The sequence below is a fragment of the Maylandia zebra genome, linkage group LG17 (assembly GCF_041146795.1).
Source record: "Maylandia zebra isolate NMK-2024a linkage group LG17, Mzebra_GT3a, whole genome shotgun sequence".
NCBI lineage: Eukaryota > Metazoa > Chordata > Actinopteri > Cichliformes > Cichlidae > Maylandia > Maylandia zebra.
Genome location: NC_135183.1, coordinates 36,035,914 through 36,051,953, shown reverse-complemented (window position 1 = coordinate 36,051,953; position 16,040 = coordinate 36,035,914). Strand labels below are relative to the sequence as shown.

The 16,040-nt window shown below is 41.6% G+C and overlaps 1 protein-coding gene across 1 annotated transcript in view; it reads left to right on the top strand.

Moving 5' to 3' along the window:
- The window catches only part of LOC101469944 (copine-8), a 105,125-nt gene that overhangs the window by 48,774 nt on the left and 40,311 nt on the right, over positions 1–16,040 (top strand). Inside the window, exons 6-8 of the mRNA XM_004553920.6 lie at positions 313–389; positions 13,914–13,977; positions 14,916–15,019. Of these exons, the coding sequence (XP_004553977.1) occupies positions 313–389; positions 13,914–13,977; positions 14,916–15,019 (245 nt within the window). The remainder of the gene's footprint in view (positions 1–312; positions 390–13,913; positions 13,978–14,915; positions 15,020–16,040) is intronic.

The following is a 16,040-nucleotide window of genomic DNA, read 5'->3' as shown; positions in this document are numbered from 1 at the left end:
TCTAGGATGCGGCGGGTGCACTCACGTCTCTGGCTCTCTCAGCATCAGCTCTAAAGCTTCAATATGTGAAGGCAGTTTAATTTCCCAAGGAAGTGGAGGAGCACACTGGGGCAGGTGTGAGGGCTGGTGGGAGGAAGGCTCAGTTTCTTCTTGCTAATATGATCTATCAAAGGTGAAGGTAGTGGTATTTGAAAAGACTTGGGCCTTTGGGGGTGGACTCTGTATTGATCAGCAGGTCAGGTTTGGGAGTAATGCAATGTCTGATTGACAAAAAACATGTGTCGGCTCACTTCTTTCTCCTTGACTCTGCAGGACTTTCTCGGCCAAGCCCACTGTACTCTGGGAGAGATAGTCGGATCGTTGGGCAGTCGCTTGGAAAAACCTCTTGGGTGAGTAGGAGCTCAGATAGCTGTAGCAGAAAAAGGTGTGCAGACATCTCAATGAGTATCTGATCAAAAGTCGCATGAACTGCAGGTGCACTAGCAGAGTTATATCCACAGTCTGCAAATTTTAGTCAGGCCTGATGATAGTGGCATCAGCCCAGATTCACAAAAACACCATAAAGATGTTTTTATCAGAGAGAAATGGAGAAATGACATATTTAGCTTGAAATTTTGACTCTTCAAACTAGATGAGCGAGAGCAAATCTTTGTCTCTTCACATTATATTTCCCTGGGCTAATTTGCTAATTTTTTAAATACATTGTTGATTATTGACAGCCACAGTGGCTTATTGATTACCGCTGTCACATTAACAAATAAACCTGCATTGTTTTTATTCGTCCTCGTGTTATCGTTATTGTATTTGTAAGCAGCTAATTCAGTCTTGTTGTGGTTCTTTATCACTCTTGTCCACAATGCTGCTCTAGTGGCCTCCTCTTATTTACATATTTTCTCTCTCATGAGAAAGCCCACTTGGCTTTCTCTCAATTGAGTCTCTTTAATCCAATTAGCTTGTTCATTTGAAGCCTCGATGAGCCTTTAGATCTGCAAAGAGCGTTGTTAAGGGGAGAAATAACAGGGAACATTGTCAAGAACCTGGCAACCTGTGTGTGTGTGTGTGTGCTTACTGCATATCTCCTCTTCACGTCAAAGCAAAACTGTCATCCTGTTGAGTAGGAATCGCCATGGTGATTGCAGAGGCAGGTTTCCCATGGAGAGGGAAGGAAGGAAAGCATGCACGTCTTTGGAGTGGTCCACACATATAGTTCAGTTGTATTTCTCTTGATTATTTACATTTGCACGCACACAAAAATGTTTGCTTGGCTATATTTCTGGGTACAAGATGAGCCCCTTAAAATAATCTTAGCTCAGAAGAAACTCTTAACCCTCAAACAATCTTATGAAGTGGTTTAAGAAACTAGCCGCAATAAAAGTTCTAATTTTTCTCAAATGTCCTTGTGGCATGAATGACGGACCTGACCAGGGGGCCCACCTCATCACCAGCGACGGTGACGAGCTGGGTCCGGGGGCCGACCGCGGGTCCAGCGGTGGACATGACGAGCTGGGGCTCGCAGGCGGCTTGGCAGGCGACCATACAGCCACACAGGACCACACAGCATCTTGACCTCTGGCGGAACTGAGGCAGGTCAAGACAGCGTACTGGCCTCTGGTGAGGACGCCTCTGGACTGGACGGCATGGCGACCTCCGAGTCAGGCAGAACAGTTCCTCCCCGCACGCTGTCCACCAGCTCTGGCAGAACAGTTCCTCCCGCACTCTGATCCCCGACTCTTTCTGGGCAGGTCGCTTCGGGGTGCGGACCTCCGGCTTGTTATGAGCAAGTCCAGACGGCATACTGACCTCCGACTCAGCCTGGGCAGGTCCCTCCCGCGCGCTGACCTCCATGAACACGTGGGGGTCAGCCAGGAACCGAATCAAGCTGCCAGATTCATTATCAGCTGCATCCCACGCTCGGACCGGTCCTGCAGCTGTTCCGCCTGGCCACCTGCTCCCTCTGCATGGCTGCGAACTCGCCCACCATTCGGGCCAGCGCCTCCACTACTGGCCCAGTTGTGGTTCCGCCATGCCGTCTCCTGGGTTTCGGCACCACTGTGGCATGAATGACAGACCCGACTACATAGTTCACACGTTTAACACTTTTTATTCCGGTTGCTGTTCTCTAACAGACGGCCGCAGCTTTTCAGCTGTGTCCCACACACAACAACAACAACCCCAACCTCAGGTCCCAGCACGTTCTATACAGGGGAGGCGTGATGAGCTGATGGAGCTCCGGTGTGTCAGCCTCCCCTGCAGCTGCGCCACGAATGGATGTGTATATTGGAAAATATTCAGCGCCTGTTCTTTTGCAAACATTTTGTTAAAACCGGTTGAGGAATAGAGATGTTACTCCTCCTTCTTTGTTTTGCTACTCGAGTACATCAAATGCAAAGTGTGCCTTGGTTATCACAAAAGCAGTTTGTGGAAGAAAAGTTAAATTATGGGGTGTGAATTGAGTTCTTTCTTTGATATTCAGGGCTGTGTAAAATGTGGAGGTTGGTTGCTTTAGGTCCTGAAGACGTTCACTCTCCGTATTTTGTGCCACGCTTCTGCAAATATATGCAGATGAGAAAAAAGCAAAACAATCAACGCTGAATGAAACAGGTTTGTTACATTCACATGTGCGACCAATATCGACCGTTTATAAGAGGTCAAGAGTGATTTGGTGCAGAATGAGGAAAACTCTCAACTTTCATTAAAAATGAAGGGGCAGGACACACAGCTGTTCTCTGGCTCTGGAGGTTGTGTCAGTATTTATATATGTGCGTGGGTGTAAGCGACAGTCAGGCATACACCTGCAGCCTGACATGACAGGCGGAGGACGTGGGGGCGGGGCTTAACAATTTTAACATATTGCATTGTTCAGTGTAACTCCAGTGGGCATTTAGGAGTGTGTGCACGTGGGTGTGTGAGAGAGACACTTAGAGTAACCAGCAACAAGAAGCAAAACGCATCATCAAGTGCAGCAATGGTGAGGCACATGGTTAACGTAGCATTCAGCTAACTTAGCACTATCCACCCGCCATATTGCAAACAGCTGAAACAGATGAACTGTGTAGGTGCAGCTTCTGCTTGTGTGCAAACAGACACATTTGGAAGTTTAGTACACGTTTACATTATCAAGAGAGGATAATATATCTCTAAAGAGAGCTCCAAACCTTAATTAATAATGAATACATTTAATCAGTGACCATAAGCGGACAACATGCCTTTTTTCCTCCTTCTTTAGAGTTTCCCTAACTCAACGTATATGTGCTAGAGTTATCATAAAATATAATTACTGTAATAATAATGATTGTAGCTTTACACTAGAACCATCAGGAGGGGTCACTTTAACAGCAGTAATGGCAAAAGCGTAATTTCTTGAATAAGTCACGTTCATTTTCATCTATTTCTTCTAATTTTAAGAGCAGACAAAACAAGTATTTAAGATTAATATTTATGGGTTTTATTATTTAGATCTTAAAGTTAAAATGCACATTTGAGTAAACTAATAAAGCGTACAAAAAAAACTTCGAACAACTATTTCCTTGCCTAAGATTTCATAACAATATGAAAAGCAAAAATGAATTTGGGGTAACGTGTGGTATTAGACGGTATAAAACGCGCTCACTGTGAAACAGATTGAACAGCTGATTGCCTACATTTTAAAGCTGACCTCACTGCTGGCTACAAAAACATAAGAAAGACATTTTAAATAATTAATGTAAAAGTAGGTCAAAGTTTATCACCTCTGCCTCTCACGAACGTCCACTCTGCTGCGCCTCAGTCAGTTTCTGATTATTGGACAACCTACCCTAACTAATGAGCCTCCCGCTACCCTCCTAACAAACCTCATTTCCTGGTTCTCAGACCTCGTGTGCCCTTCTCCTTACAATATGATACACTTTGACATGAGTGCTCTGACTTAAATTTCATTACCAGGTCACATGTAAACAAACTGATGCATACTGGGGTAAATTGTCCAAAGATATTATGCAGCACTGTCTCTCCTTGCTCCAAATTCATGCCGTAAACACTTCAAGAGATGCCCATTATTAGAAAAATGTTACCTCTAATTTCAAGGCAAGGCAAAGGCAAATTTATTTGTATAGCACAATTCAACAACAAGGTGATTCAAAGTGCTTTACAGAGACATTAGAAACAAAAACAAATAAAAAGCATGATTTAAAATTGATTAAAACAAGCAAACAAACAAACTAACTAAACACACACATTTCACACCTGTTCGTGCGATCTGAACCCTTATCGTAAGGGGAGCTACCAGTCCTTCTGTGGACGAGCTACTTTCTATTTTAAATTCCCTGAATTTAAAATACTCTCTAGACCCAGTCTAGACCCAGCTGGGGAGCTACCCAGAGCTCTAAACCCACTTAACAAACAAACAAACAAACAAACAAACAAACAAAACAGTATATAAAATCAAAACAGATAAAATCAGAACAGTAGATAAAATCAGTAGTTAATGTAAGTTTTGAAATTTAAGCTTAACAAACAAACAAAACAGTATATAAAATCAAAACAGATAAAATCAGAAATAGATAAGATCAGTAGTTAAATGTAAGTTTTGAAATTTAAGCTTAAAAGTGTGGATTTGGTGCTTTATTCAAATGCAGCTGAGAACAGGTGAGTCTTCAACCTGTTTCAGCTGATCTGAGGCTTTCTGGGAGTTTGTTCCAGATATAAGGAGCATAAAAGCTGAATGCAGCTTCTCCGTGTCTGGTTCTGACTCTGGGAACTGATAAAAGACCAGATCCAGATGACCTGAGGGATCTGGAAGGTTCATACTGGGTCAGGAGGTCACTGATGTATTTTGGTCCTAAACCATTCAGAGCTTTATAGGCCAGCATCAGAACTTTAAAGTCTATCCTCTGACGGACAGGCAGCCAGTGTAAGGACCTCAGAGCTGGACTGATGTGGTCCACTTTTTTGGTCTTAGTGAGGACTCGAGCAGCAGAGTTCTGAATGAGCTGTAGTTGTCTGACTGATTTTTTAGGTAGACCTGTAAAGATGCTGTTACAGTAATCAAGCCTACTAAAGATGAATGCATGGACTAGTTTTTCCAGGTCCTGTTGAGACATCAGATCTTTTATCCTTGAAATATTCTTGAGGTGATAGTAAGCTGATTTTGTTATTGTCTTAATGTGTTTAGGTCTAAGTTTAGGTCTGCATCATCACTACACCCAAATTTCTCGCCTGGTTTGTGGTTTTTAGATGTATAGATTGAAGTTCTCTGGTGACCTGTAATCGTTTTTCTTTGGCGCCAAAGACTATTACCTCAGTTTTGTTTTTGTTTAGTTGGAGAAAATTGTGGCACAACCAGTCATTGATTTCCTCAATGCATTTACCAAGAGCCTGTACAGGGCCTCGGTCTCCTGGTGACATTGTGATATATATTTGTGTGTCATCTGCATAGCTGTGGTAGTTTATTTTGTTGTTCTTTATAATATAATTTCAATAAAACAAAAGCAATTTAATGGAAAAGCTTGACATTTCCAAAAAGATTCTAAATTGCTTTCTTGCCAGGGGCCTCTGGAGAATATTTGCACAAGTCTCGCATTTGCATTACAGCAAATCTGAAGCTACAGCCACTAGACGGTACATGCTGTCGTACCAGTGAAATGTGATAGAAGTATTTTTATGGAAGCAGTTTATGCTTTTTTGAAGAACATTTTAATCTATGAGTATTAAATGCTGCTAGTATTTCTTTCTTTCTTTATGTATTTTACTTTAGCACTTGCAGAATTTATCCGGTGTAGCAGAACTTCTTGGCACACTGTGCTCGATAGACAGCAAAGATTGTTGTGGCATCCAGAAGGAATGCGGGTCTCCCTTCACCATGTGTGACTCTGCAGTTAACACTTTGTCCTTCTGCTTCCTGGGAACCATCATCATCCAGGACCTTGAGTCGTCAGTAGTCTCAGCAAAAGCCCAGCAGAGACTGAAGAAGTTCAACCTGCCAAAGTCAATAATGGTGCACTTTTACACCCCCGTAATTGAGTCTATGCTCACATCCTGTGCCACCATGTGGTACCCTGCTTTAACTGCGAAGCAAAGGGCAGACTGCAGACCATCATCCTCTCTGCTGAGAGCTGCTGCCTGTTCTCTGTACAGGACCTGCACACCTCCAAGACACGGAGCAGGAAACATTATGGCTGATCTCTCCCACCTCGGACATCGTGTTTTTGAGATATATCCTGCCGCCCATCTTAGCCAAAACCTCTCACCACAAAAACACTTTGTTTTCAGCTGCAGCTCTGGCCTTATTAATGATGCCCGAGGCCTCTGCTGGCACAGACTCTATCCGACCTATGGCCAGTCTGTGAACACTCATCTAAGATTGTTACATTAATACAATGTCTGTATTCTTAATTGTTGCACTTACACATTAATGCTCTATTCGTGCCAAGGACATTTCCAGTCGGCGTCTCGCACTTTATTTTTAAAACTCTACATCTCTTTTGTATTTTCTAATGTTTTTTTTATTGTTATTGCATTTTGACTTTTTGTTTTTAATTCACTTTAGTTTCACAGCTTCCACAGTGGATTTTCTTATTTCACTTTAGTTTTTATTGTTTGAACATGTTTTTTGTTTATTTTTTTATCACTTTCACTGTTTCATTTTGTGTCTTTTTCATTATTATTGTATGAAGGACATATGATATAAAAACCCAGTAGGTGTCATGTGACGTTATGTGGTAGGCAGGTTTAGGACCCAAAGGATGGAGGGCAGGGGATTCATGAGTACGCCACACAATGAGCATTTATTGCTTGTTGGTCTCAAATAGCAAATTCCAAAGTGGTTTTTTATTTGTTTTCCTCAAAGTAATTCCAAAGTAATCCAGTAGGAAACAGAATTAGGGAAACACTGAGGCACACACAGTACCATAGAATGAGGCACGACGCAACAACGAAGACAACTGAGGACTTAAACACCCACATTAAATAAGGACAGGTGAAGACACCTGGGGGACAGAATCCAACTAACAAACCAAGGATAGCAAAACTCAACAAACACACATGGGACAAGAGACTATCAAAATAAGAAAAGAAACAAACACACACACACAAACAAGACAGAGACCCAGACAGCCATAGGGACAGACTGGAGAAACAGACAGGGACCACTGAAGGGAACAATAAACATAGCTGGAATGGGAAACGACGGGAAATGACTAAACTAGTGACAGATCCACATATATGATCTTAACAAGGAAACAGAAATGGAGGCTTGAAATGTAAACACTGAGATGGGACACATACAGATGCAGAGGATGACGACTGAATATCACATAACCGAGAAGAACCAGAAAATAAAAAGATTACTAAGGTACAACATGAAGTAACAAAACCTGGAATCACAAGCAGACCATTACTTAGAGAATACGGGGGAAACATGATCATTATAACGAGGAATGAAACAAAACCCAATAAACCAGAATCGAACTCAGAGCAGAGAAACTAAAACCAGAATCACTAGATGACCACAAAACTGACACAAAGGGACTAGAGACCAGTGTTGGTCAAGTTACTTGAAAATTAGTTACCAGTTACGCAGTAAAGCAATAGACCTGTTATCCCAATTCTATTTGTTGCCACTATGCATCATATAAAAGTGAATCAAATGAACTAAATGAGAAACAAAACTTTGGAATATCAGTTTATAGAAAAACCAGGAAATACATAAAGTAACGAAAAAACTCAAAACACTGGGACTTTATAAACCCAGGGGACCTAACAATATCTGCATTTCTCTAAATGTCAAACTCTTTCATAATATGGCAAAGATATTATAGATCATGTCAGGCTTATTTGGACTTAGAAGTTTCATTCGATTTACTTAAAATTTAATTTTCTTTATATTAAACAGGAGTTACATGTTGAAGCCAGTAAATCCCTCAATAGCTTTTTCTGACCTTTAACTCCATAAATTAATGAGTCTGTTAGTCTTATTGTTGGATAAAATTAGCCTGAGACCACCCCTGATTTCATAAATATCATGACTTTATTACTAATACCATTTTCATTTGAAGCACTGATCCTGTTGCTTCCTGAATATTTTTGAATAATCAACAAGGCAGTTTTCTCACTTTGTACTTTTTTTTCTTCCCCTTTGCTCTTTTCTTTCCAGAACTCTCTATTTCTGTCTTGCTCACACACTTGCTCATGCTCTTTTTGACACTTTTGTTCCCTCAAACAAGATCTCGGTGTTCATTGTAAGTGGGAAGAGGGTCATAGAGAAGCCCCGTGGAACTATAGAAGAGCCAAGTAGTCTACAATTTTAAATACAAGTGAACCAAGACACACACACACTCAGAGGCTGATAGCTGTGAATACAAGCCTGATTGTAAGCATTTGTAAGAAAGGACAAAAGAAAGTGTATCTGCCTTTGGTGTCACATGGATTTGATGTCAGTGTGCCTTTTGTTAAGCAGAATTATAGTTATGAGCTTTCTTTTCAATGACAGTGCGTGCGCGACTGTGTTTCTTTGCGTGTCGGGGCATGACCAAGAATAGGCAGATCCTGATGTTTTTATAATGACAACTGATGTCTCATTCAGATAGTCCACCTTCGCCGGGAATATAATGAAAAGCACAGCACAGAAGTGGCCCAGTCTTAATTAGCTGTCTCTTGCCAGACACTGATTGCATATCCGTGTGTCTTGATTAGAGGATTCACAGCGTTTCCTCACACACAGACGCACTCACACGCATGCAGGAAGACGCAGAAGAAGAGATGCTCCTGGCGTGCCTTTCAGCTTAGGTGTTTTTGATAAACTAAAAAAGAGGAACGTGGTTTGGAGCACGATGATGAGCTCAGAGATGTGTATTCATTTAAACACAGACTGTTTTGTGTTGCTTTACTTGATTTCAGGAAACACGAGCATCAGTATACGCTGTCGTTTCACCCATATTGTGCTAATTTGTCATTTTCGTACATATCGTCCCGGAGGAGTTTGAGCTTCCAACTCTATATCACATCTGTCACACACGTGTGTCTGTGCATGTATGCGTTTGTATGTAAGGCACAACTGTGGGATACGTTATTCATCTATTGTAACTATGCAATCCTTTCGATTGCCACCTGCGCATTATTTTATTTCTGTCAGAATAATGATTGCAGCTTTCTGAAAAATAGTGGAGCGAGAGCAGGCATTTAGGAAAATAACGAGCATGGGAATCCAATTCGATGTCCCGCCGGAGGGGACCTAGCTCGGAAGAGTTGTCATAGCGACACCGATCAATACACATGAGTGTCTCATGTGTATTGTTGCCGTGAGACGACACGGTGGAGAGTAAGAGGATACCAACAAGTAAAATGGGCTGTATGGACAGTGATCGAGAGTTTTACAACTTTGTGTTGTGTTTTCCTTTTTCTGTTACACCATCGTTCCACCTCGCGTGTGCTCAGTTACGCTGAATCCCAAAACCAATAACATGAAACTTGTAGGCGATGAAGTGTTTGTATGTTGTTCCTCGTCTGGAAAAATTATGAAACTTTCACCGCTATGTAAGAATCACCTTGTGTTTGTTCAACCGCTGTTAAGGCATCTTTACATTCAGAAGCTACAGGTGTGGGGAAAAAATTCAACCACCTGTTTAGTGATTAGCCTGCCGATCATATACTTTTAGGGGGGCAATCACTTTTTCACACAGGCCTTTGTAGGTTTGCATTTTCCCCCCTTGATAATAAATGCCCTGATGATGTAGAAACTGCATTTGTGGTTTGCTTGTCTAATATTTGTTTGATGATCTGAAACATTTAAGTGTTACAAACACGCGGGAAAAAAAGGAAATCAGGAAGCGGGCAAACACTTTTTCACACCACTAGTGGTCACCAGTGATCACTTACGTACATTAAATCAAATAATCATGTAAATAACTGCTCAGGCCGAGTGTTTTATTACTTTTGGCAGCCCTGTAGTTGAGCAAAACGTATTTACAACAACGTATGCATAAACCTAACGTACACGTAATGTCGCGACTGGTTTTAAAATCTGCGACTACACATAATATATGTACATATATGATTTGCAAGGATTTGAGCGCTATATGTATATATGTTGATAATCAGGGACACTTGCATTTTATATAGTAGTTACATTACTATAATCATTGTAGTAAGATGTACTCGTGTACAGTTATTGTGTAGTGCTAGTTTAACACTTTATAGATACAGGCATGTTTTAAAGTTAAATCTGTAGCTATGCTGTGAGTATTTGTATATCAAATCCTGCTTTTCCTCTTTGCAAAGTACTAATGTGTCATTATGAAATAGCCTAAAATAATGGGACTTGTGTACTGAAGCTGAATCATTATTTAAAGCCAGCAAATGATTTAACAGAGGTGCTGATGAAGGTTGATGATGCTCTCTTTTGTAGTTGACCCACACAGCTCAACATTTTTAATTAGCTCAGCTCTTCTTTTATGTCCAATTTGCCAACAACCCCCTGCTCTGCTTTTATTGTTTCATGCTGCCACTGTCGAACCGTAGCACAAAGAGCAGGAAGTCTATGTAAATGAAGTAATTACTTTGGATATCTGGAACTTGAGAGCTGTTAAATGTTATTCTGAAACCACTGAAAATTAGATTAAGGGGTGCAAAGTCAAGTGGAAATATGGAAATGCAGTTTTGTTGGCTGTGTTGTTCGTTAGGTGCGAGTAAGCTGTAAGTCATTGAAAACCTTCTCAGGTGTGTGAGTGGGAACACTGTGGGTCTTTCCGTGGCTTCTGATTTGCTGAAATCAGAGTGTCTCAAGTCCTCTTTGGGTATCATTGGTGCTATTTGTTCACGTGTACTTGAGCAGACATCCATAATTGCAGTCAGCCATTCAGATATCAGGCATTTACAAGAGGATGTGAACAATCCAAAGACACTACTTTGTACATGTTCCGCATCATCGCTCATGCGGAAACAAAACAGTAAAGCGTGTGAATCATACTTAAAATTCGCGAGCTGAAGGCTTTACTGGGATTTTAAGCAGGCTGTTGTTTTAAATCAGTATTGCTTTATTGATTTTTTTCCCCTGTTGCTCTAATCCTTCCTGATCACTCCATCTCTATGCTAATGTCATCTGTAAAGATGTGTTTTTCCCCAGCTTTTCCTTATTGGAATTCTTGTGTTTGGACTACATACAAGCCTATTTAGATTGTGTTTAGTGTTTCATCATACGGCTGCTAGGCTACAATTTAGCATTTTTAAACTCCCCCTAAGAATCACTGCCGGTGTCCAAGCAGCCAAAGAGACTGTAGTGGCAAACATTATTAAATTTGTTGCATTTGGATGAATCAGGGCTTTATTTTTATCATTCTGTCTGCCTTATCCTCGTTGTTACAGTCCTCTCAGTCTTGTGTAGACCCACCTCTGTGTGCCATGTGGATAAAAAGAAGAAAACCTACATATTAATTTTACATTTCTTTTTCTTTTTTACGCTTTATAGTCTCTGAAACAACCATATGGCGTTCCATAGGCTCTGAGGTTGCAGGATCTGATAAACCCATTTGTAAAACGTATTACTCTCGGCCCGTTATGCACGAGACCAGAGTGAAATAGAGAAGGACTATTTGAATTACATTCACACAGAAGTCCTAGACCCCAGTTCTGAGCTGACTTAATGACTGTGAGAGTCTTTCCCAGCGAGGTGAGTGTCTCGTAGTGGAGCTCATCACATTCCTCTTTGTCAGAAATGTAGGTTCTTTCAAAATCTGTGTCAAATTATGTCATCCTGCGCTTTCTCACATGCACACAGAACGTGCTTTTACTACATCAGCGAGGGAGAACAGAAGATTTCTCTGCTGCAATCCTCATGATTAAGAATTTATCCATAATATTATTATTCGTTTTTCCGTGAAGCCCTCAAACCTCAAAGAGTTTTAGCATCTTACAGACCATAATTTTCCTCTCATCTCGCTCATTTCCAGGTGCAGCAAAGCTTTCAAATGCTGATAATCTAACACTACATTTCCAGGGTCGTCAAACAGCTAACACTCAAAGTTATCGACAAGCTGCCTGACATAATAAGCAGTCCAGAGCAAGTAACCGCAAATCCATGAGGATCTGGGTGGGTGTCCACAGAGCTCGAGGAGAGTAAATGATTGACTTGCATTTGCCAGGATCAGAAAGAAAACTCTACATAAATGGGAGTTGTGCTCTGTTTGCTAATGCATCGGTTACGTTGGCTTGATTAGGTGGTAATATGTTGTTTATGTTGCATGTGTCGCCTTTTTTCAGCCCACATTTTGTTGTATATTTAAATAAATGTAGGTGTAGTTCAACTTTTTCAGTGCCAAAATCGAGAACACTGAAAGTTTTTGGTCGTGCTCGTGTGTGTGTGTGTGTGTGTGTGCAGTGGGACTGTTTAAAGAGCATATTTGTTTAGGAGGAGGAGGTACAGTAAATGGTGACTTCACCTTGAAAACCTTATGCAGAGAAAGCGCTTACACGTTAAACACCCACACCGACGTGCATCACCTATTCTCACCTTCCAGTCTTTGCTACAGCTTCTGTGCCCTTCCCAGGAGCAGAAGCTGATTCATGTGTGGACTTGCACACAAACAGCACAGAAACACAAACACCTTTTTGCTAACAGTATATCTTGGAAATGAGGTAATAAAACATGCGAGTGATGTTTTTCCTCCCAGCTCTGCTTGTAAATCTAAAATTCCTGATTTTCTGGAATACATCATAGGAATATCAGCGAATTTGAGAGGTGACAATCACGGATATTAAACAGCTTTGTCTGCTTAATCAAATTTATTAACTTGCTTCTATGATTTGCTACTTTGTTGTGCTTTAGGGCCTTTATGTGTCTGAATGATCCCATGTTGTCAGTGGAATTTGCCCCTTGTATAGTGAACCAGTGCAAACTGGTCCTGGGTGATTGCAACTGCAAAGACTACAATGATGACACGTTACCCTGTCATATCATTGTCAGTTGGCATCTGAGTAGAATAGTAAAATATCAAAATATTCAGTAGAATATCTTCCTGAGATCTCCCAGGTGAGGGTCTTCAAGCATGTCTTGCTGGGAGGCTGCAAAGCAGACCCAGGGCACGCTAAGGGTTCGACTACTTACATCATGACCCAGATAGGTAGGTAGGTAGGTAGGTAGGTAGGTAGGTAGGTAGGTAGATAGATGGAAATATTGGTAACAATATAAAAATATAAGGCGTGTTTCATGGAAACTTGTAGCAACAATACGTAGTGTGTAATCAACTGCGATGAGAGAAAAACATCTCAACACTGGCTGGGTTCATTTTCAGAAAAGAAGCTTTCCGTCTGTCTCCTGTGGTTGACAGTGAGCAAGCAAACAAACCTGACACATTTTCACACACAGAAATACGACTGACCGTGTGTCTGTGCAGGACGGGAGTGGTTTCAGACACATGGAAGTCCCCTTCCTGCTGTGAGAAGGTCACAGTCCCGCCTGAACCCTTATGCGGGATGTCTAGAAACCAGTGCCACTGTTATCAAACAAGCTAAATGTGTTCACTGACTGCTCTTCGACTGTATAGACTGCTCTGATGGTAATGGACTGGTTCTTATATAGCGCTTTTCTACTCTTCTGAGCACTCAAAGCCCATTCACCCATTCGCACAAGCACATTGTTCTAAGTGCTGTAACATTCACACACATTCATACTCCGATGGATGCATCGGAGAGCAATTTGGGGTTAATAGACTAGGGGAAGCCAGGAATTGAACCACCAACCTTCCGATCAGTAGATGACCTGCTCTACCGCCTGAGCTGATGGCAGCTCGAGTAAGGAAACGTGAGCCGTCTTCCTGTGTTTTTCAACTTGTCATTTAACCCTGAAGTGTAGGCGGAAGAATACATGTGGACAAAATACTGTGGTGATGACAAATACGCTGTTGGTGACTGTAATCTCATGTTTTGCTGTATTGTATCATAAACAGAGGCATTCCAGGGAAGAAATGCGGGACCATTATTGTGAAAGCTGAGGAGCTGAACAACTGCAGGGTGAGAAAGTGACTTCTACCTCTGTTTGCTAAATGCTGCATGTGTCCGTTTTCTCTGCATGTTTCACTTTGTACAAGTGCTTAAGGCACTATGGAAAATTAAAGTTACCAATCGTACTTTTTCCTTTTTCCACATAATACTAATGCTTGACTTTTGCCATCTGCCGAGATTGAATAATTTATACTGGCACAGTCTGATATCCCCGTGTCGGTGTTGTTCCTGAGTCATCATAATTAATGTTGGTCCAGGTTCGACCAGGTGACCAGTCACCTTGCTGTGATCTCATGGTTTAGCACCATGGACACACAAAAACCAAACCCCTGTAACATTAACCCCTCCCCTCCTTTTTTATTCCACATCAGCAGGTTTTTTCCATGCTGCAAAACTATGACATCACAACAATGTGAAAGGAAGCATTCCTTCAAAGGTGTGACCCTGTGCGCTTTGTTTCCTTCATAGTATGCTAGCTCTGCTGCTAGCAGAATAAGCTAAATGGATTATGACGGTTATTCGATTCAGCCTTATGAGTCACGATTGGATGGATTTCAGGTCCAAAATTTGTAATGATGCTTCCCCAGTTACAGCAGCTATTTGAATGTCGGTCTTAATTTTGCATGAAAAATGGCGTACCTCTTTTTAGTGTTGGCAAGAAGCTGAACTGGCTCGAGCTCCCTTTGAATATCTGTTTCATGCAGTTCCCGAGCCCACAAAATAGAGAACCGAGGTTAGCAGATTCAATAAAACACAACTGTAGACGATAAGTAATACAGTTTTTGGATCAGTCTATCATCATGTAAGATCTTTTTATTTTTCTTTACAGTTACTTTGTGCTATCATAGTCATATTGAGAGGAAACCCATATTATAAACGATGCTGCAATCAGAATATTCAGCCTTCCACCCTGACTTAATATATTCCTTTCACTCTCTCCTCATTAGGAATCAGTGATGATGCAGTTCTGTGGAAACAAGTTGGACAAAAAGGATTTCTTTGGCAAATCCGACCCCTTCCTGGTCTTCTACAGGAGCAACGAGGACGGCACGTGAGTTCCCGTCTCTTCATTGCTTCGCGCCCCCTTTGCTCCCTCTCCCCTTCCGGGTCTGGTTTAATCCTTCCCTGCATCCAAAGGAAATTGCTTTCATTGATTTGTCTCAGATCAAAAGCCATCCTGCCTGTTTAAGCATTTATGTGAGTGACATGTGGAGACGCTAACATGAGCAACGTGCGCACAGATGTATGTGAGTGTATCTGGAAGCAATAGGATAAGGATTTTGTGTGTGTGTGTGTGTGTGTGTGTGTGTGCGCGCACATCCGTTTTGTTTGTGTTTTCAATCCAGAGCGCCCCATGAACACTCCTCTCCATCCTGCAGTGTGTTACAAGTCAGATAAAGCCTTCTGCTCTGAGGGTGGGAGATACCAAGTCCACTTTCTAGCTGAGGGACTAATGAAATTAGCTTTTTTCCCCTCTATGTCTGTGTGTTTGAGTATCAGGAAAGTACTGCAGCGTGCACACTCTTCCACTCAAAGTGGCAGGAAGTTAGCTGGATGTCTCTTTAATTGAATACTCTTGTTTTTATTCCTGCTTATGTTTATTTCCTAAATCCATCTTTTCCTTTCTCCTGCTGCTGTTTCTGTGCTCTGCCTTGCCCTGGTGGCGCTAGAGATGCTCGAAAGCACAATAAGAATGAATAAAATGATGTTATATTGTATTGTTTTTTGTTTTATTTTGGGGTTTCTGAGCAACAAACTTGGAAACTCCAACAGTCATCCCTGTGCTACATTTCACTAACATGTACGAAATACATGTGACGTCCAGTTAGTGCAAAATCTTGGAGATAGAGATGCCCCGTCTGACAAGGTAAATTGGGACAGTCAGTTACAATGGGGCTGATCTATACATCTCAGTTCTGTGCTCGCCACACTTTTGCAGCAGCGCCCCAGCTGCTAGAGGAAGAGCTACCGTAGCGTGGAGGAAGCCAAGAACAGTGTGGAGGGACTCGGTGGCTGCAACGCCAGCAGCTTTTCTTAGTGTTTCTGCAAACTAACTGCAAACCTCCTCCTTC